This window comes from Scyliorhinus torazame, chromosome 8, assembly GCF_047496885.1.
Source record: "Scyliorhinus torazame isolate Kashiwa2021f chromosome 8, sScyTor2.1, whole genome shotgun sequence".
NCBI classification, from domain to species: domain Eukaryota; kingdom Metazoa; phylum Chordata; class Chondrichthyes; order Carcharhiniformes; family Scyliorhinidae; genus Scyliorhinus; species Scyliorhinus torazame.
Window position 1 is genome coordinate 51,828,126 of NC_092714.1, and position 21,612 is coordinate 51,849,737.

The 21,612-nt window shown below is 55.3% G+C and overlaps 1 protein-coding gene across 1 annotated transcript in view; it reads left to right on the top strand.

Moving 5' to 3' along the window:
- Nucleotides 1-766: 766 nt before the first annotated feature.
- LOC140428851 (NXPE family member 3-like) overlaps nt 767-21,612 on the top strand; it is a 57,957-nt gene continuing 37,111 nt past the window's right edge. The window contains exons 1-2 of the mRNA XM_072515505.1: nt 767-808; nt 20,353-21,140. Of these exons, the coding sequence (XP_072371606.1) occupies nt 767-808; nt 20,353-21,140 (830 nt within the window). The remainder of the gene's footprint in view (nt 809-20,352; nt 21,141-21,612) is intronic.

The following is a 21,612-nucleotide window of genomic DNA, read 5'->3' on the forward strand; positions in this document are numbered from 1 at the left end:
CAGTGGAGTGTGCAGCAGCGGAGCGTTCAGCAGTGGAGTGTGCAGCAGCGGAGCGTGCAGCAGCGGAGTGTGCAGCAGCGGAGTGTGCAGCAGCGGAGCGTGCAGCAGCGGAGTGTGCAGCAGTGGAGTGTGCAGCAGCGGAGTGTGCAGCAGTGGAGTGTGCAGCAGCGGAGCGTTCAGCAGCAGAGTGTGCAGCAGCGGAGTGTGCAGCAGCGGAGTGTGCAGCAGCGGAGCGTTCAGCAGCGGAGTGTGCAGCAGCGGAGTGTGCAGCAGCGGAGTGTGCAGCAGCGGAGTGTGCAGCAGCGGAGTGTGCAGCAGCGGAGCGTTCAGCAGCGGAGTGTGCAGCTGCGGAGCGTGCAGCAGCGGAGCGTGCAGCAGCGGAGCGTGCAGCTGCGGAGCGTGCAGCAGCGGAGCGTGCAGCAGCGGAGCGTGCAGCAGCGGAGCGTGCAGCAGCGGAGTGTGCAGCAGCGGAGTGTGCAGCAGCGGAGTGTGCAGCAGCGGACGTGCAGCAGCGGAACAGGAGGCAGCCGCCCAGGATGGAGAGCAAACCGCCCAACAAGCCGAGGAGGAGGAGGTGCCAAGGAGGCGCCGCATGAGGCCTCGTGTGTACCGGCTTCGCCTGTCATTCGAGGACCTGCCAAACTGGACACGTCATCGGAGACTCCGGCTGAGCAGGGAGACCGTGCGACATATCTGTCAGACGATGGCACACCTGGCATGACGGGGATTTGAAGGAGGACACCCGCTCCCGGGGACCGTCAAAGTGATGGTCGCCCTGAACTGCTACACAATGAGGTCCTTCCAAGCGGTGAGTGGGAATCTGTCCGGGATCTCACAGAGCTTGGTGCACAGGTGCATCTGCAGTGTCACGGAGGCCTTATATGCCCAGGCGGCTCAATGTGGACCGAGTCCACCAAGATGCCCGAGCGTTCACCGCCATCGGCGGGATGCCCCGAGTCCAGGCGGTGATCAACGGGATGCCTGTCCCCCTCCGAGCACCTGCAGATGACAGGCTGCCCTACTGTAGCGCACAATGACTTATGCGAGACGAGAAGCGATGAAGTCGATCTAGGCTTTATTCAGCGAGACTTGTCCCCAGCAGCTCAGCAACAGAATGAGGCTGCGGGGAGAAGCTCGGGCTCCTATACTCCGCCTTCAGGGCGGAGCCAGAAGTCGGCAGATCCAACCAGGACCCGGGACCTGTCAGCCAATAGCCTCTCGGCTTCACAGGTGCCACATTACACCTAATACATACCACCACACCTACACAAACCGAAAGGAGTTCCACCCGATGAATGTGGAGCTGATACGTGACCATCAGCTGCGCATCATACACGTCTGCGCCCGATACCCGAGCAGTGTGCACGATGTCTTCATCCTGGCACACTCGATGATTGCAGACGTTTTTGAGATGCCTCCCCCCGGCTGGCGGTTTGGCTCTTGGGTGACGGGGTTATCCGCTGCGGTCGTGGCCGATGGCGCCTATCCAGAGGCCACAGACAGGTGCCGGGACCCGCTACAATGACGCCCATACAGCAACCAGGAGCGTGCTCGAGCGGTGCTTCGGCCTTCAGAAAATGCGGTTCAAATGCCTGAACCGCTCTGGAGGGGCCCTCAAGTATGTTGTTGAGCGGGTGGTCCACATCGTGGCGGCCTGTTGCATCCTCCACAACATCGCACAGCAGGGGGGGCGATGTGCAGGAAGAGGAAGATGATGACAGCCTCATCCGATGAGGAGGATGCGGGGGAGGGTGAGCATGGGCATACATGGAGGCCAGGCAGGCACGGGAGGCCGCACGATATGTGCGCCAGGGCCAACGTGCAAGGGACGCTCTGATCGCCTCCAGGTTCAGCAACCGGACTGGCCAGGGGCACGTACACCTCATCCAACCCCGACACCCGCTTACACCCCCACCCCCCCTCCGCACCCCCCTGGCCACCCCTCTGCCTGCAACTCTCTCTGTGACACATACCTGCCACAGCCCTGGTCAGGTCCCTGGGTTGGCAGCAACAGCAGGCATATTCCAAGGGATGGAGGATGATGACAACCCGCTCTGTGATGAGCCCTGGTGCTCCGCATCGTATGACAACGTCTGACTCCTTCCCACTTTGCACCGTTCACTTGGGGGATCCCTGCATGCGAGCTGACCATTCCATCACACGGTGCCGTCGAATCCCTGGGGTGATGGTGGTGAGGACGAACAAAGAACAAAGAACAATACAGCGCAGGAACAGGCTCTTTGGCCGTCCAAGCCTGCGCCAATCACGTGTCCTATCGAGACCAAACGCCTGTATCCTTCTATACCCCGTCTATTCATGGAAAAAGCCTCCAACTGTTCACCTTTTACCCCTCATAATTTTATAAACTTCTATCAGGTCACCCCTCAGCCCCCATCTTTCCAGGGAGAACAATCCCAGTTTATTCAATCTCTCTTCATAGCTAATACCCTCCATACCAGGCAACAGCCTTTTCTGCACTCTCTCCAAAGCCTTCACATCCTTCTGGTAGTGCGGTGACCAGAATTGGATACAGTATTCCAAATGTGGCCGAACCAAAGTTCGACATAACTGTAAGATAATTTGCGAGCTTTTATACTCGATACCCCGTCCTGTGAAAGCAAGCATGTCATTTCCACCTGTGCTGACACTTTTAAGGATCTGTGGACCTGCACACCCAGATCTCTCTGTGTTTATGCTCCTGATGGTTCTGCCATTTATTTTATAGCTCCCACCTGAATTGGATCTACCAAAATGCATCACCTCGCATTTGTCCGGATTAAATTCCATCTGCCATTTCTCTGCCAATTGTGCAGCCTATCTATATCCTGCTGTATTCACTGACAATCTCATCGCTACCACAACTCCTGCAATCTTAGTATCACCCGCAAACTTGCTAATCAGACCCACTACATTTTCTTTCAAGTCATTTATATATATTACAAAGAGCAGAGGTCCCAGAACTGATCCCTGCGGAACATCACTAGTTACAGACCTCCATTCGGAAAAACATCCTTCCACTGCTACCCTCTGTCTTCCATGGCCAAGCCAGTTCTGGATCCATCCAGCTAGATCACCCCTGACCCCATGTGATCTAACCTTTTGCACCAACCCGCCACGAGGGATCATGGGCGGAATAGTCTGACCTCCCGTCGGGTTGGAGAATCGCCACGCAAATTGCGCGACGCCGCTCCGTCGCCGGAACGCCATTCTCCGATGCGTGGCAAAATGGGTGCCCGCGCATGGCGCCCGGCCACTCGGAGAATCGGCGATACCGGTCGCAGCGGCGATTCTCCACTGGAGCAGGGATTCTCCGGGCCGGATGGGCCGAAGTCCCGCCGGCGTGACTGGATGTCACGCCGGCGCCGTTCTAACATGGTATAAAGCAGCGTGCTGGCTGACGCTGAGGGAGGAGATGGGTGACGGCGTGGGGCGGGCCCCGGGGCGGGGGGGTTTAGTTGATGGCGTTGGGGCTGGGGAGCACGGGAGAGGGAACGACACGGCCGAGTCTGCGGACGGTGTGGGGGAGACTGCCGGGGGTGGGGGCGGGCGGGGTGGGGGCCACCCATCCGGGGGTATTGGGGGGGGCCCACACATCCGGGGGTGTTGGGGGGGGGGGGTACACATCCGGGGATGTGGGTTGGAAAGGAGCAGTGGGGGCAACAAAGGCTGCGGGCGGCCGTGGCCCGCCATGGCAGGGCGGATCCAACGCCCAGACCCCATGACGGCGGACACACGGCTGTCCACCCAACCCGTTCGCTTTGCGGCGCAGGCAGCCCAGCCGTCCTGACGTGTTCCAGACACCCGCAATGCGCCCCCCCCCCACCAAACTGGCGGCGCCCACCAGATGGTATATCCAGGGCGGCACACATGGGAGACCCATGGTGCTGGCTCTGCCACCAGACGGTGGCCCTGGCAGAGGGGACGGCCGACTGGTCTCAGGGCACCGAGGGGGCAGGGGTGGGGCGCGTGCTGGCAACCGAGCCGGCCATGTAGCCCATGGCACCTGGTAGTGGAGAGGTGTATACCAATGTCTACCCTGTCTATCCCACCCCCTACAGATAGTACAATGTTTAGCCATCTTCTAGCATTGTTGGCTGCCGTGGCGGGGGCTGCTGCCCTGCATGAGGCCCAGTGGGAGCTGGAGCACGGGCGTGACAGGGAGGTGGCGGAACCTGTTGTAGAGCAACGGGCTGCAGTGGGGCTCATGCAAGCCACGCAGGCCGCTTGGCCACACGCCCGAGAGGCACAGGAGGAGTACCACGCCGTGTGGGAGTCACAGGAGGAGAATGACGAGGAGGAGGAGGGTGTGCAACGGCCACGGAGGCGTCCGATGCGACAACGTGTGTACCGGCCCCGCGCGTCCTTCGAGGACCTCCCGGACAGGGCGTGCAGGAGGAGACTCCGGCTGAGCCGGGAGACCGTCGCCCACATCTGCCACCTGATGGCACACCTGGCACCACGTGGGACCGGGGGTGGACATGCCCTCCCGGTGACCGTCAAGGTGACGGTCGCCTTCAACTTCTTTGCGACGGGGTCGTTCCAGTCACCGAATGGGGACCTTCCGGCATCTCCCAGCGATCAGTGCACAGGTGCATCCGGGCCGTCACTGACGCGCTGTACAATATCGCGGACCGGTACATACAGTTCCCTGTGGACCGCGCCCACCAGGATGCCCGCGCAGCGGGTTTCGCCGCTGTTGCCCAGATACCCATGGTGCAGGGGGCGATCGATGGAATACACATTACCATGCGGCCCACCTTGGAGGAAAGGGTCATGTGCCTGAACAGGTAGGGTACACATTCAATGAACGTGCAGGTTGTCTGTGACTACAGGATGACGATCCTGCACGTCTGCGCCAGGTACCCTGGCACTGTGCATGACTCCTTTATACTGGCCCAATCGTTCATCACTGCCATGTTCGAGGTACACCCCCCCCACCTGCGGGGCTGGTTGCTGGGCGGCGGAGGTTATCCGTTGTGGTCGTGGCTCATGACGCCGATACGGAGGCCACAGACCGACACGGAGCAACGCTACAATGATGCCCATGCAGCGACCAGGAGTGTGGTCGAGAGGTGCTTTCGGCTGCTGAAGATGCGCTTCAGGTGCCTGGACCGCTCTGGGGGGGCCATCGAGTACCCACCGGAGAGGGTCGTCCGCTTCATCGTGGTCTGCTGCGTCCTGCACACCATAGCCCAGCAGAGGGGCGATATGCTGGAGGAGGACGAGGACGGTCAGGACGAAGGGCAGCACGGTAGCATTGTGGATAGCATAATTGCTTCACAGCTCCAGGGTCCCAGGTTCGATTCCCGGCTTGGGTCACTGTCTGTGCGGAGTCTGCACATTCTCCCCGTGTGTGCGTGGGTTTCCTCCGGGTGCTCCGGTTTCCTCCACAGTCCAAAGATGTGCAGGTTAGGTGGATTGGCCATGATAAATTGCCCTTAGTGTCCAAAATTGCCCTTAGTGTTGGGTGGGATTACTGGGTTATGGGGATAGGATGGAGGTGTTGACCTTGGGTGGGGTGCTCTTTCCAAGAGCCGGTGCAGACTCGATGGGCTGAATGGCCTCCTTAAATTCACTGTAAATTCTATGAAAATTCTTCTCCAGATTAGGGGGATGGCGAGGGCGAAGCAGATGCACGGGACATGGGGGATAGACGGCAACAGGAGGCTGCCCAGCGCCATAGGCTGGGCCAGCAGGCACGGGTGTCGCTGGTAGCTGCACATTTCGGCGACCATGGTGGGGGTCAGCAGTGATGGGCATGGGCACAGACAACAGAGTTCAGCACTACCCCCACCACTGACCACCCTCACCTCCCCCACCACCGACCACCCTCACCTCCCCCACCACCGACCACCCTCACCACCCTCACCTCCCCCACCACCGACCACCCTCACCTCCCCCACCACCGACCACCCTCACCACCCTCACCTCCCCCACCACCGACCACCCTCACCTCCCCTACCACCACATCACCCGCACACATACGACCCCTCCATGACACATTCACCTGCGGCACAACAGGATGGGGGCAAACGGTTGATGGTGTAAGTGGGTCTGGTACAAGCATGGGGGATGATGACAGCCCGCTCCTGCGATGGACTCCGAGCCATACATCATTCGACAATGTCTGACTCAAGGCCACATCAAGACCCTCCACCTGGGGAGACCCTGCACGCGGCCCAGACACTGCATCCCATGGCCATGGTGTATGGCTGGGGGAGGATTGGCATTGGAGAACTGGGTGGGGGGGGGGCCCGGGGCTGCACATCACACGTACCGCTGCGCCCTTCACACACACTGGCACACAGTCCCCTCCTGCGTCGGACAGAGTACAGAGGCAGCTCACAGAGGTGTGGAATGTGTTTAATAACAGACGTCCTGTACATGTGCCCTAGCCCATCTAACTATTCTGTGCCCTGCACCCGTGCCAACTTACTCATCAGTGTCTACCTTTCTGGCCTTACGGGCCCTATGACTACGTCTCGGTGTTCCCCCAGACGGTACAGCAGAACTGGAGGTGGACTCCTGTGATTCCTGCCCTGTGACTAGGGTCCCCTTTGGCGGCCGTTTCCTGGGGCGGCCCTGCCTGGATGGGTCAGGCTACACCTCGGGCAATTTGGATGGCGTTGTGCCACCCTGTTCTACCCGCTGCCCACTAAATGTACCAGGAAAGGTAGTGGAGGGAGTCCGAGGTGGCGCGGAATTCCGGCGTCCCCCCTGCAGGGGGAGCCGGAACGGGCCCCAGCACCTCCTCCTCCCTCGGGGTGCCTGGTGGCCCCCGGGGCTCTCCATGGGATGGGGGTGCGAGCGGATCCAGCACCCGGAGTACCACCATCACCTGGCGCTGCCAGTCCTGGAGGCCCGCGCTGGTATCGAACAGGGTCTGGACGTTTGCAGCCATGGAGCTCAGGGAGTTTGCCATCCCTGTCTGGCTCTGTACAACGCCGTCCATCACCCGGGCAATGGCACTGATGCTCTCAGCGATGGCCTGCTGGGGCTGGGCCATGGACTGCTGAGACTGCGCCAGGTTGTTGAGTGCCTCTGCGATATTCAGCTGGCCCTGGCTCATGGCTGCCTGTGAGGCGGCAGCCCTGCCCTGGGCCGCGGAGTCCGCGCAGATAGCCCCAGGCCCTGCAAACTCAGTCTCATGCCCGACACCATCGCCACCATTGTCTCCACCGCGGACGCCACCCGTGCAATGTTGGCCTGTGTGGCACTCATGACCGACACCATTTCCTGCTCCAGGACGCGGATGCACTCCTGCACTTGCGTCTGCAGGTGCTGGAAACTGGCCGTCACCTTCTCATGCCCCAGGGTCCCTGACTGCATCGGGTCTATGGGTGGGTAGGGAACTCCAGGGACCCGGGACCCATCTGGGCAGCAGGTGTTTGCCGGGGCTGGGCTGCCCTCCGACCGTCCGGCCCCTCGGCTGCTCCTACCTCCACCTGCTGTACCGGAGCGGCTGTGTGGTGCGCACCAGTTAGTATCCCAGAAGCCTCATCACTAAAATGGCCAATCGAGGTGAGAGTATCTCCAGTGGCGGAGGGTGCAGGGGACAGCTGTGACGCAACCTCAGTGTCTTCATCGGACCTGCGGTCGGGGGTCCCCTGGGTGCCATGTCCTGTATGGCCGTCCCCTTTATGGTGGTGTTGTGTTGTGTTCTTTCATGTCTGTCTGTGCCCTGTGTGCTAGTCTCCTGTGTCGTTGTGTCGTCACTGGACTTGGCCGGAGGGCTGTTGTTGGGGCTGAGAGGAGAGTGCTGAGCGGAGAGGGCTGAGAGGAGAGTGCTGAGGGGAGAGGGCTGAGGGGAGAGGGCTGAGAGGAGGGGGCTGAGCGGAGAGTACTGAGCGGAGAGGGCTGAGCGGAGAGTACTGAGCGGTGAGGGCTGAGGGGAGAGTGCTGAGGGGAGAGGGCTGAGGGGAGAGGGCTGAGGGGAGAGGGCTGAGGGGAGTGTGCTGAGGGGAGAGTGCTGAGGGGAGAGGGCTGAGCGGAGAGGGCTGAGGGGAGAGGGCTGAGCGGAGAGTGCTGAGGGGAGTGTGCTGAGGGAAGAGGGCTGAGGGGAGAGGGCTGAGGGGAGAGGGTTGAGCGGAGAGTGCTGAGGGGAGTGTGCTGAGGGGAGAGTGCTGAGGGGAGTGTTCTGAGGGGAGAGGGCTGAGGGGAGAGGGCTGAGGGGAGAGGGCTGAGGGGAGAGGGCTGAGCGGAGTGTGCTGAGGGGAGAGTGCTGAGGGGAGAGGGCTGAGGGGCGAGTGCTGAGCGGAGAGTGCTGAGGGGCGAGGGCTGAGGGGCGAGTGCTGAGCGGAGAGTGCTGAGGGGAAAGGGCTGAGGGGAGAGTGCTGAGGGGAGAGGGCTGAGGGGAGAGGGCTGAGGTGAGAGTGTTGAGGGGAGAGGGCTGAGGGGAGAGTGCTGAGGGTAGAGGGCTGAGGGGAGAGTGCTGAGGTGAGAGTGTTGAGGGGAGAGGGCTGAGGGGAGAGGGCTGAGGGGAGAGTGCTGAGCGGAGAGTGCTGAGGGGAAAGGGCTGAGGGGAGGGCGCTGTGGGGAAAGGGGCCAGGCAGGGGAGGATCTCACTTGGTGGTGCGCCCCCGACCTCAGCATGGGCAATCTCCCGGTCCTCGGGTGCTATGTCCAGTGCCCTCTGCTCGTGCACGGTGAGGGGCGGCAAGTCAGGTTCACCCGCTCCTGTTCGGGCTCGCTCTCGCGGGTTATGGGCGCTGTTCTCCTGGGGGGAGGGGTGTGGAAATGACAGCATTGTTAGGCGGTCCAATGCATGCAGTTGGTATGGGTTCACAGGGCACACGGCCAACGCGGCTTGAATGGGTGGCTGCAGCAATGTGGGTCACGACTGTGGTTGTACCATCCCCCTGGGGAGGAGGTGGGTGTCACACATGTGGGGGGTAGGGGGGTTGGTGCCATGGGGCATTGCTGGATACTCACTCTGGCTGCCCTCAGTAGATCGTTGCGCTTTTTGCAGCACTGCTCGCCAGTCCTGGGTGTCAGCGCGATGGCACTGACGGCCGCGCCCAACTCCCTCCACAGACACCGGGCCACATTGAGTGGGACCCTCTGGCCGGATCCAGGGTACAGATGCCCTCTCCTCTCCTCGAGGGCGTCCAGGAGCGTCTCCAGGCCGTGGTCTGTGAACCGGAGCGCTGCTCGGCGTGACGCCATGTTGCTCCATCGGCAGCCTGTGCGCTCGTATCGCCTTATGTGCGCCGCTGCGCTGTATCGATTGCGCTGCGTCGCATCTCCTATGATGCTCCGAGGCCGCACCCCCACGCTTCCTGCCGGGCCCCTGCTGGCCCCCTTCTACTGCGCAGAATGGGGTCCCGGAACGGGCGCCGACCGCGGAGTGAAACGCTCCCGTTTTGGCTCAGACGCCGACACTCTGTCGTCGGAGCGGAGAATCGCGCCCCTTGTGTTTACTAAAGTCCATGTAGACAACATCCACAGCCCTTCCCTCATCAATCATTTTTGTCATCTCCTCAAAAAACTCCATTAAATTAGTGAGATATGACCTCAGTTGGACAAAACCATGCTGTCTGTCGCTGATAAGACCATTCACTTCCAAATGTGTATAGATCCAAGCTCACTGGCCTATAATTACCCGGGTTATCCTTGCTACCCTTGTTAAATAATGGTACAACTTTGGCTATGCTCCACTAAGAGCTGGTTTAGCTCAGTGGGCTACACAGCTGGTTTGTGATGCAGAATAAGGCCAGCAGCGCGGGTTCAATTCCCGTCCCAGCTTACCCGAACAGGTGCCGGAATGTGGTGACTGGGGGCTTTTCACAGTAACTTCATACCTGTGACAATAAAAGATTATTATTAATCCTCTGGGATCTCACCTATGGCCAACTAGGAAACAAAGATTTCTGTTAGAGGCCCAGCGATTTCATCTCTTGTCTTCCTCAGTAAACTGAGATAGATGCCATCTGGCTCTGGGAATTTGAATACCTTAATGCTTTTTAACTCACCTAACACTTCCTCCCTCGTAATAACGACCTGTTTTAAAGTGTTTACACATCCCTCTGACTCGCCACCAATCAACGTGTTCCTCGCCTTTGTGAATACCGGTGCATAATACTCATTTAGAATCTCACCTACTTCCTTTGATTCTACCCATAATTTCCCTCCTTTGATCTTGAGTGAACCAACTCTTTCTCTCGCCACCCTCTTGTTCCTAATATATGTACAAAATGCCTTGGGATTCTCCTTAACCCTGTCTGCCAAGGACATTTTGTGACCCCTTTTTGCCCTCCTAACTCCCTGCTTGAATTTGTTTCTATTTTCCTTGTATTCTTCAAGTGCTTCATCTGTTTTTAGTTTGCTAGACCTCACGTATGCATTATTTATCTTTTCGACTAGACTCACAATTTTCCTGGTCATCCATGGTTCCCGAATCCTGCCTTTCCTATCTTTCCTTTTTACCGGCACATGTCTGTCCTGCACTCCCATCAACTGCTCCTTAAACGACTCCCACATGCCAAATGTGGATTTACCCTCAAACAGTCTCTCCCAAACAACAGCCTCCAAATCCTGCCTAATCTGGTTGTAGTTAGCCTTCCCCCAGTTTAGCACCTTAACACTAGGACAACACTTGTCCTTTTTCATGAGTATCCAAAAGCTTACGGAATTGTGGTCACTGTTCGCCACATGTTCCCTCACTGCAGCTTTGATGACCTGGCAGGTCTCGTTCCCTATACTAGCTCCAGTATAGACCCTGTCTAGTCGGACTTGTCATGATATACATCAGCATATCATGGTGCAATCACACACACACTGATACATTGATGGACACACAGTAGGACCAACCAGCACACACAACATCGCAGCCAAGCACCAGTGAGAGCACACGCACTATAAAGACAGGGGACACCAGAGTTCCCGTTCATTCTAGCAGCAGCCAGCTCAGAGCACAGAGCTCACAGCCTGCCTCTCAGACATTCACCATGTGCTGAGTGCCTCACCTAGATAGTGATAGGACAGGGTCCACAGATAAGCTGGTAATGCGCGTACCCAAGCTTACAGTTTTTTATTACAGTTGAGTTGTTAATAAAATAGAGTTACACCATCTCCAGCCATGTTGTCCTGTTTGTGGACCAGAACACCCAACACGACAGGACTATATACATATTGTTCCAAAACACCTTCCGGACACCGAGCCCTAAGGGGTACCCCCAGACAATATGAGGAAAATTAAAGTCTCCCACTACAACAACCCTATTATTTCTACATCTATCCAGAATCTGCTTACATATCAGTTTTTCAACTTCCCGCGGGCTGTTGGGAGGCCTGTAGTACACCCCCATCATAGTGACTGCCCCCTTCCTGTTTCTGAGTTCTACCCACAGTGTCTTGTTACTTGATTCTTCCAAGGTGTCCTCCCTCTGTACAGCTGTAATATGTTCTCTAACCAGTATTGCAACTCCCTTACCTCTTTTTCCTTCCCCCCCTGTTTCGCCTAAAACACCTATATCCAGCAATGTTTAGCTGCCAGTCCAGTCCCTTTTTTAACCAAGTCTCCGTTACCGCAACCACATCCAAGTTCCGCGCATGAACCATGGCTCTAAGTTCATCTGTCTTACCTGTTATACTCTGTGCATTGAAGCAGATACATTCTGGACCTCGAGGCCCACTGAGTTCGACCTCCCCCAACTTGCCCTTCCTCCTAGCCAGCCAGGCCCTGGTACCATGCTAATCCCCAGCCTCTACATTTGCAGGCTTACTGTTCTGACTCCCACCACCCTGCCACATGAGTTTAAACCCACCCTAACCATACTAGCAAACCTCCCAGCCAGGATATTGGTGCCTCTCCAGGTCAGGTGTAACCTGTCCTCTTCACTAATGTGCCCAACCGAGGTGAGTGTCTCTGGGATGGGGGCGGATGTTGGAGACAGCTGTGACGGAAAGTTTGTGTCATCCACGGACTCGAGCTCTGAGATGTCCTGCATTTCGGGTGGAGGGATGCTGTCCGAGCTGCTTTCATTGTCTGTGCTTGGGTCATGGGGGGGGTTACAGCTGTGGCAGTGGCTGGGGTGGGGGACACCAGATTGACCCGTCCCATCTCCAGCATCCCTGCAAGACACACGGCAAGGCGCATGATTAGACTGCGGCCCGGGGGGGTCTGGCAATGGCGGGGGAAAGGGTGGTGTGGGAGTGGGGTGAGTGTGGGGGTGAAGATAGTATGGATGTAAGGTTGCTGTGGGCGTGGGAGTGGGGGTGAGGGTGAGGGTGGTGTGCGGGTGACGGTGGAGGTGAGGATGGTGTGGGGCTGAGGTTGGTATGGGGGTGAGGGTGGGGGTGAGGGTGGCGTTGGGTTGTGGGGGTGAAGTTGGTGTGGGAGTGAGGTTGGTGTGGGGGTGAGGGTGGTGTGGGGGTGGTATTGGGGGACGTTGACACACGTGTCATGGGGAACCGCAACTAAGTGGGCTCCCACTTCCTTGCCCGGTGCCTAAATCCACCCCGGCGATCTCCCTTTCCTCTAGGCCGCCAACCACGCCCAGGGCCTTCAGCTATGCAACGGTGGGGGGCCGCAGGTCTGGCATCCCCCTCCTGTTTTCTCCCACTCCTGGCGGTTATGGGCGGCCTTCTCCTGGGAGCGGGGGCGGTGGAGGGTGGAAACAGAAAAAGACAGTGTTACAAAGTCTGCATGCAGCCCAGGGTATGAATACCTGGTGGCCTCAGTGGCCTCCTTCCCGGGTCAAGGTACAGGGTCATCCTCCTCTCCTCCACGGTGTCCAGGAGGGTCTCAAGCTCTATATCCGTGAAGCGTGGGGCCGCGCGTCTTGCTGTCATCTTGTTGGCTGGGATGGTGTGTGTGGGGAGTGAATTGTGTATATGTGGCTGCAGCTTGTCAGCCTCCTGGGTGTCCCCCAGGCCATATGGCCCATGGCACTAGGTTCACAGTGAGCAGTCAACACCGTGCGCAGCCGCATGGCTGCCTTGCAGGATGCGGCAATGGTGTTCCATGCCCGTCCATCCTGACCCCCCGGGCCCACTTCCTGGCTGCTCTCTGCTATTCCACCCGGACCTGGCAGAAGCCCCCTGGCCAGCAGCACAACTGTCAGCACACTACGCCAACGTTGGACACTTTCCGTACCCCCGCTCTCTCCCTCGCCAGCGACGGCGCCTGGTTCCGATTTTTGAAACCACAAGTGAAACTCGTTGTCGGTCATTCTTCCCGGTGGAGGTGGGGCGTCGTGGAGGCCCCGGAGAATATCGGATCAGACCCTCTAATGATATTCGAAGCCGGTTTACTGGAATAGAACGCATTGACGCTGCTGTCGGGGCACTGGAGCATGGCATTCCAACGGGCACCAGCACCGTCCACAATTTTGGCCTCACAATCGATTCTCTGCCAAATTGCCTTTCCCGATTTCGGCGTCGGCCGACGGAGAATCCCGCCCATGATGTGTGTGTGTGTGTGTGTGTGTGTGTGTGTGTGTGTGTGTTGACTGCTGTAAATAGAAAGCAGCGTGATGTTTGGGGGTGGGAAGGGTTCGCAGTTTTATTTCAGATTTCTCTTGCTCTCCAACTTTCACACTCATTACCCTATTTTCCTCTCCTGATACCATTGTCTCTTCTGCAGCAATATCATTCCACCGGCAGTTACTGTCCTCTTGTCCCTTCCTTAAACAACTGTTGTTCAAGTTTGAGCATTTGGCAGTAAATGTTGACAAGCTATGTAACTAAAGGCTACTCCAGATAAGAGTAAGTGTTTCTGTAGCTGATATACAAACACGCAGCAAGGTTATAGCACTCAGAGTTGGAGGCAGTGGCTAATGACGGTATCTTCATTTCTAAATCCATTTATGCTGAGGCTAATTGTATCATTCTTAATGCTATCCAGTCAAGATCAGTTAACTCTGCACCAACCAGAGATTGAACATGGGGTATTCCTGGTCCGCAGAGTTCAGGAACATTTGGCAAAGAAATTCTGTGTTTGTGTCAAGCCCACAGTATTGTAACGATGTGAACCCTCCACCTGCTGATTTTCCACTGATCCCATACCAAATCAAGGGGACAGGATATTTTATATAGATATGGTAGGCATTCTCACCTGTAATAACCCGGCAAAGGCACCTGTGTCTCACACAAGCAGTGAATCCTGGAGACAATCGGGGGAATCAGGAGGTTCAGATTGGACTGAAGAGAGATCAGAGTTTTTAAAATGCAGAATCCCCTTTCACAATTCGCAGCCAATCATTTTTGCATTAATTGTAAATTGTGATTGGAGCTTGAGGCTCCTTTTTAGTTCACATTTTGCCGTAAACAAAGTGCACTTGGTGCACATGTGGGAAGCAGAATTGTGGATTACCTCAAGTTAATGGAATTACAGAATGACAGAATGGTTACAACACCGAAGGAGGCCATTCAGCCCAACATGTTTATTGGCACTCCTCCATCTTCTCTCCATAGCCCTGCACATTCTTCCTTTCCAGATAACAATCCAATTCGATCTTGAATGGCTCGATTGAATCTGTATCCATCACGCACTCAGGCAGTACATTCCAGATCGTAACAACTCGCTTTTACTCCATCTTTATTGCTGCTTCTCTGCTTTCCAATTCCACATGGTCCTTCTGTCCATCCATCACTTTAACAGGGCCTGATCTCCAAAGTGCACGAACAGAATGATTCTGGAAAATCAGTATTTCAGCATGTTCCTGTTCGCATGCTTTAATCACCTTGGTTCTTGACTCAATCTTTTTCCCCTTTTGCAGACTCCATTCACTGAAAAAACTGTGATTTTCCCAAATTTTTTCTGTCACTTGACAATTTCAGGTCTCTGACCCCAATGTTCTCCTTCTCACTGTGACCATCAAACATGCCGACACCCTCACTATCGGATAATCTCCAGTGTACCTTGCTTGAAAAATTCCAAACTCCTGATAGATCTGATCTCGGAGGCTTTTTCCCCTTTGTAAATCACTGCTTCTTTCTTGGCTGGAGGTGGGTATGTTTTGGAAAGTGAATCTGAGAATTTTTAAAATATATATTTTTATTCTCCTTTTTCATATTTTCTCCCATATTTGCACCCCCGAACAATAAACAATAATCAGTAACGAATATCCGAGGCGGGATTCTCCACTCCCGCGCCGAAATGCCCACGCCGTCGTGAACGCCGTCGAGGTTCACAACGGCGCGAAACGGCCCCGATCCCGAACGATTCAGGCCCCGACAATGGGCTAGGATTGGGGCCGCGTCATCTACATGCGCCAGGCCTTGTCGCCGCGTAAAGGAGGCGCCGCATAGCTGACGCGGCTGGCGCCGCATAACTGGCGTCACCTCGCATGCGCAGGTTGGCCGGCGCCAACCCGCGCATGCGTGGTTGCCGTCCTCTCTAAGTCCGCCCCGCAAGAAGATGGCGGACGGATCTTGCGGGGCCGCGGAAGTAAGGAAGGAGGTCCTCCTTCAGAGAGGATGGCCCGACGATCGGTGGGCACCGATCGCGGGCCACCCCACATTTGAGGTACCCCCCGGTGCAGGATCCCCCCTCGCCCCCCCGCAGGCCGTGCCCCCCCAGCGTTTGCACGCTGTTCCCGACGGCAGCGACCAGGTGTGGACGGCGCCGGGGGGAACCCGCCATTTTGGCCTGGCCGCTCGGCCCATCCGGGCCTGAGAATAGCGGGGGTGCCGGAGAATCGCCACTTTGGGTGTCTCCAGCGATTCTCCGGCCTGCGGAACTCGAGCGGGCCGTTCCCGCGGCTTGGGAGAATCGCGGACGGGGGTCGGACCGGCGTCCCGGGAAATTTTGGCGGGGCAGGCGATTCTCCCAACCGACGCGGGAGTGGAGAATCTCGCCCAATGTCAATCCCCATATCAATAACAACGATCCCATCCTTCCACCAAACCCCAAACATTAGCCTGCATGTTAACATAAACAAATAACAAAAAGGAATCAGGAATCACCCATAGTCGCCATTAACACACACAGTCCCCCTCCCCCTCCCCCCAACCCCCCCCCCCCCCCACTAATGTTCAATGTTATCCAGTTAGTGAAAGTGCATAATGAATAATGCCCATGAATTGTAGAATCCCTCCATCTTTCCCCTCAGTTCAAACTTAACCTTCTCAAGAGTCAAGAATTCCAGCAGGTCTCCCCCGCCACGCCAGGGCACAGGGTGGAGTGGTTGCTCTCCAACCCATCAGGATCCGCCTTCGGGTGATCAACAAGGCGAAGGCGACAACATCTGCCTCCGCACCCGTTTCCACCCCCGGCTGGTCCGACACCCCAAATATGGCCACCCGAGGGCCCGGGTCCAGTTTCACGTGCATCACTTTAGAGATTACCCTGAAAACCTCCTTCCAGTAATCCTCTAGCTTTGGACAGGCCCAAAACATATGAACATGATTAGCGGAACCCCCCCCGGCAACATTCACACACATCTTCTACCCCTTCAAAGAATCGGCTCATCCTCGCCCTCGTCAGGTGTGCTCTATATACCACCTTCATCTGTATCAGCCCCAACCTCGCGCGCGAGGTGGAGGCATTTACTCTCCGGAGCACCTCACACCAGAACCCCTCCTCCATATCCTGTCCCAACTCTTCCTCCCACTTTGCTTTGATCCCTTCCATTGGTGCCTTCTCCTCTTCCAAAATAGCTCCGTAAACCGCCGACACTACCCCCTTCTCCAGTCCCCTGTCGTCAGCACCTCCTCCAGCAATGTGGAGTCCGGCTCCACCGGGAAGCTCTGTATCTCCTTTCTGGCAAAATCTCGAACCTGCATGTATCTAAACATTTCCCCCTGCTCCAGCCCATACTTCGCTTCCAGCTCCTTCAATCCTGCAAAGCGACCCCAAGAAACAAATCTTTTAGTGTCTTAATCCCCTTCTCCTCCCATTTCCGAAAATTTCCATCCCACTTCCCTGGCTCAAATCTGTGGTTCTCCCAAATCCGCATTTCCCTTGACCGTGCCCCCAACCCGAAGTGTTGGCGAAATTGCCTCCAAATTCTCAATGAAGCTATTATTACCGGACTCCCTGAGTATTTCCCCGGGGAAATCGGGAGCGGCGCTGTTGCTAGTGCTTTCAATCCCGACCCCCTGCACAAACTCTCCTCCATTCTGACTCACTGGCAATCCACCCCTCTGACCCAGCTCCGCACCTTCTCCACATTCGCCGCCCAGTAATAATACATCAGGTTTGGAAGACCCAAACCCCCTGCCTTCCTCTCTATAGCAGCACCTTTCTAATTCTGGCCACCTTCCCTCCCCATATGAACGAGGTAATTAATGTGTTAGGTGTTCTGGTCACATACAGGTCACCAACACTTGAAATAGTGCAACACTATTTTATTGAATCATTAACTGTTTAAACTTACTTAGACTGTGGGTTAATACGATACTAGCTTTAACTAAAGACCTTTGCCTTGTCCTAACCAGTCGATGCACTCAGCACATGGTGAATGTCTGTGTTGCAGGCTGTGAGCTCTGTCCTCCTCGCTAGCTGCCACTCGAATGAGCGGGAACTCTGATGCCCCCTGTCTTTATAGTGCATGTGCTCTCACTGGTGATTGGCTGCGGTGTTGCGTGTGTTGATTGGTCCCACTGTGTGTCCATCAGTGTGTGTCTGCACCATGATATACTGGTGTATATTATGACAGTAATCATTCGTTCAATCTCTCTGAAAAAAGCCTTTGGCAGGAAAATCAGCAGGCATTGGAAAATAAACAGAAATTGCAGCAGCACGTTCATTTTAACCGCCTGTACCCGACCCGCCAGTGACAGAGGGAGGCCATCCCACCTCCCCAGATCAGCTTTCACTCTTCCCACCACACTAGAAATGTTGTACCTGCGGATCCCACCCCCGCCCCCTCCCCCACTCCCAGGCAACCTGCACCCCCAGGTATCTAAAGTGAGTCCCTGCCCTACAGAATGGCAACCCCTGCCCCCACCCCTGGTCGAGACACCACAAAATACTCACTCTTTCTCGATTTAATTTGTACCCCGAGAAAGACCCAAACACCCGAAGCAGTTCCACGTGACTATCCTAACTGGGGGTCTCTCACCACCCCCCACCCTTCTTATCCACCATCATCATACCACCGGGCCCTGCCCCATGAGCCTGACCCTCCCCTATCCATTATAAACATCGAATCCTTTCCCCCCTCCCAAACACCCCCCCCCACTACATTTCCTCTCGAAAAAACATCTCCCAGCATCAATCCCTCCCCCCCACCCCTTGCTTGCCTCGTCGGCCCATCGAAACCTGCTAACCAGGCTCCAATGTCCGCAGCCCTCCTCTCACCTCACCTCCGTTCACTAGCCAACTTTAGTTAGCTAGCGCTGGTGGCTCCCACGCCAAGGTATACCGTCCCCTCCCACTCAGTCCCAGAGAAAATACAAAAACAGCAATCCAACACATACCATTCACTAAAATAAGATATAACCATCGCAACATAGAATGCCAATCAACCCAACCAATAACTTGAACTATGTAACAATGTGAAGTGAAGTAAATAACAGCACATGTCAATGAAAAGAATTGATGTGGAGATGCCGGCGTTGGACTGAGGTGAGCACGGTAAGAAGTCTTACATCACCAGGTTAAAGTCCAACAGGTTTGTTTCAAACACTAACTTTCGGAGCACTGCTCATTCACCTGAGGAAGGAGCAATGCTCCGAAAGCTAGTGTTTGAAAGAAACCTGTTGGACTTTCCCCTGCTGTTGTAAGACTTCTTACAATGAAAAGAAATGATGTGGAGATGCCGGCGTTGGACTGGGGTGAGCACAGTAAGAAGTCTTACAACACCAGGTTAAAGTCCAACAGGTTTGTTTCGATGTCACCATCGAAACAAACCTGTTGGACTTTCCCCTGCTGTTGTAAGACTTCTTACAATGAAAAGAAAGTTACAGCATTTAATCATTTTCCAGCTCCCCAATCACAGTTCACAGTCTCTCTTCCAGCTCCGCTCCTCACGCCTGTCCCAAGCATTCTGGCTTCACGGTCGCCTCAGCAGCCTCCACTGTTTCAAAATGAAAGTCTTTGGCATTATACGTCACCCTCAGCTTCGCCGGGTATACCATACCAAATCGCACCCCCTTGTTGTACAGTGCTGCCTTCACTCGCCCGAACGCCGCTTGTCTTTTTGCCAACTCCACCGTCAAGTCCTGGTAAATCCGAACTCCAGCACCATCCCACTGCACCTTGCGCTTCTGCTTCGCCCAGTTAACACCTTCTCCTTCATGCGGTATTTATTGGTGGTTCATTTACTTTGGGCTTCAGCCTTAATGACCGATGAGCTTGGTCCAGCTCATACTGAGAGGGGTTCTCACCCACCCCCATCAACTCCGCCAGCATCTTAGCGAAGTACTCTGTTGGCCTTGAGCCCTCTGTCCCTTTGGGCAAGCCCACAATTCTCAGATAGTGCCGCCTCGAGCGGTTCTCCAAGTCCTCGAGCTTTCCTCGGAGCCTTAGTTGACCTCCACCACCTTCCGCAGCTTGTCCCCCATCGAGGTGAACTGGTCGCTGTGCTGCGACATGGCCTCCTCCACTTCCTTCATCTCCTCGCCCTGCTCTCTCACCTCGGCCGATGTCTTTGCCACAGCTACCCTCACCGGGGCGATTGCCTCCTCCACCAATGACTTCAATGCGACCGCCATCTCCTTCCTCAAAGCCTCCATGTGCCTCGCAAACTGCTTTTCCAGCTCCATAGCCATCACCTCGGTCATCTTTTCCACCGTAAGCAGTGCGGCCCCACCATGCAGTCCGGCATCCACCATCTTGTCAGCATTTTTGCTAGTCCTCTCATTCAGCGGCGGGCCTGTGATTCCTCCTTTCTTCGCCGCTGTTTTTCGCATCCTTTAACGACTTATTATTTTTCTTCTTTTTTTCTTCTTCAATCTTTTAAAAATATATTCTTCCTTCAAAAAAATAAGAATTTTTTTTTCCTTTTTTATAATCCTCACAAATTCCCCAGGGACCGGACTTCAGACTTCTTAAAAAAAACACATTCTAGGCGGGGGCCACCCGATGTGGAACACCTCCACTACATCGCACCCTGGCTTCGGGCCTGCCGCCTCGTCCTCAGTTCGGCTCTGCCCCCGCTGCTCCAAATGTCACGCTCCCTGAGCCCGACGCCTCAGCTCCAGCCGCCCGACACTTGCACGGGGTTCCTCGCTGGTTCTCAAAGTGGCCCGGCTTGACGCCTGGGACGGCCCCAAAGGCCGACAGAAATTGGGGCGGGGGGATGGCGGGGGTGAGGAGAGAACAATGGGGAAACCCCCGAAAGCGCCGTAGACAGCGGGAGCTCCTCTCAATGCGGCCGACCCGCTCGCAAACGCCACCGGAAGTCCAAGTGAATCTGGAATTAAACTACATATATTAGTTTACAAAGTTGTTTCTTTCCACAGTACAAACAAGTACCAACCTCAGGAATAGAGGCAAATTGGAAGAGATACCAAATTCCAAAGATTTATTCCACAAATGTACAACCGAAGGAGAATAAAACATCTTTTTGGACAGACAAACTGTTGCAATGTGGCTACCAGAATCACAGCTTCACCCCTGAAGAAAGGTCAGAGGGGACGTCCATTATGAAAATGATCGAATGGCCAAAACCACCCAACGTTTCTGTGCCCTTTGTGAAAAGCAGCGACCCAGCACATGTTCGCTTTGTAATTTTAAATTCTACAAAGACTTTCTATGTTGGGGATCAGTTACAAGTGATGCTGCAAATGAAAGATTTGGAAGGACACCCAAAGCAATATGGGGGTGACTATCTCCAAGGCCGGATCCACACTCCAGCTTTAAAAGCTGGTTCAGCCGGAACAGTTATAGATAACCAAAATGGATTTTACTATCTAAATTTTAATTTATCTTGGCCGGGGAAAGTTGAAGTGTCTGTTTCCCTGGTTCATCCCAGTGAAGGAATCCAAGCACTTGAAAGACTTCGCAATGAACGGCCAGAAAGGGTGTATTTTAAAAGTACCTTCAAATATCGGGGGATTTCAGAGACCACTGTGTGTAATCTCTGTTTGCCTCAAACTAAACCGCTCTGTAACTTTACTGATCCCAGGACCGGGGAGCCTTGGTTCTGTTACAAACCAAAGAAGCTTCCCTGCTCTGCCCGTATCAACCATGCAATGGGAGGTTATGAGCAGAAACTCCTAGTGACAGAAGAAAAACATTTTTTCAAAAGGTACGTCACGTAACATTCTCCTTCCCTTTCTTCACATCCCTGAGACGAGTGTAAATTCACCAATCTCATGCTTCACTGCATGTGAATGATAATATGTTGGAGTGTGATATCCTTGCCTCTGATTCTAACTCCTTTTGACTGTGGCTTGTTGCTGAGAGTGTGGGGTTGTTGATGAATGGGCGACACGGTGGCACAGTGGCTAGCACTGTTGTGTCACTGCACCAGGGTCCCGGGTATGATTCCCGCTTGGGTCACTGTCTGTGTGGAGTCTGCACGTTCGCCTCGTGTCTGCGTGGGTTTCCTCCGGATGCTCTGGTTTCCTCCCACAAGGTAATTTGGGCATTCTGAATTCTCCCTCAGTGTACCCGAACAGGCGCCGGAGTGTGGCAACTAGGGGATTTCATAGTAACTTCATTTCAGTATTAATGTAAACCTACTTGTGACACAATAAAGATTATGAATGCATTTTATC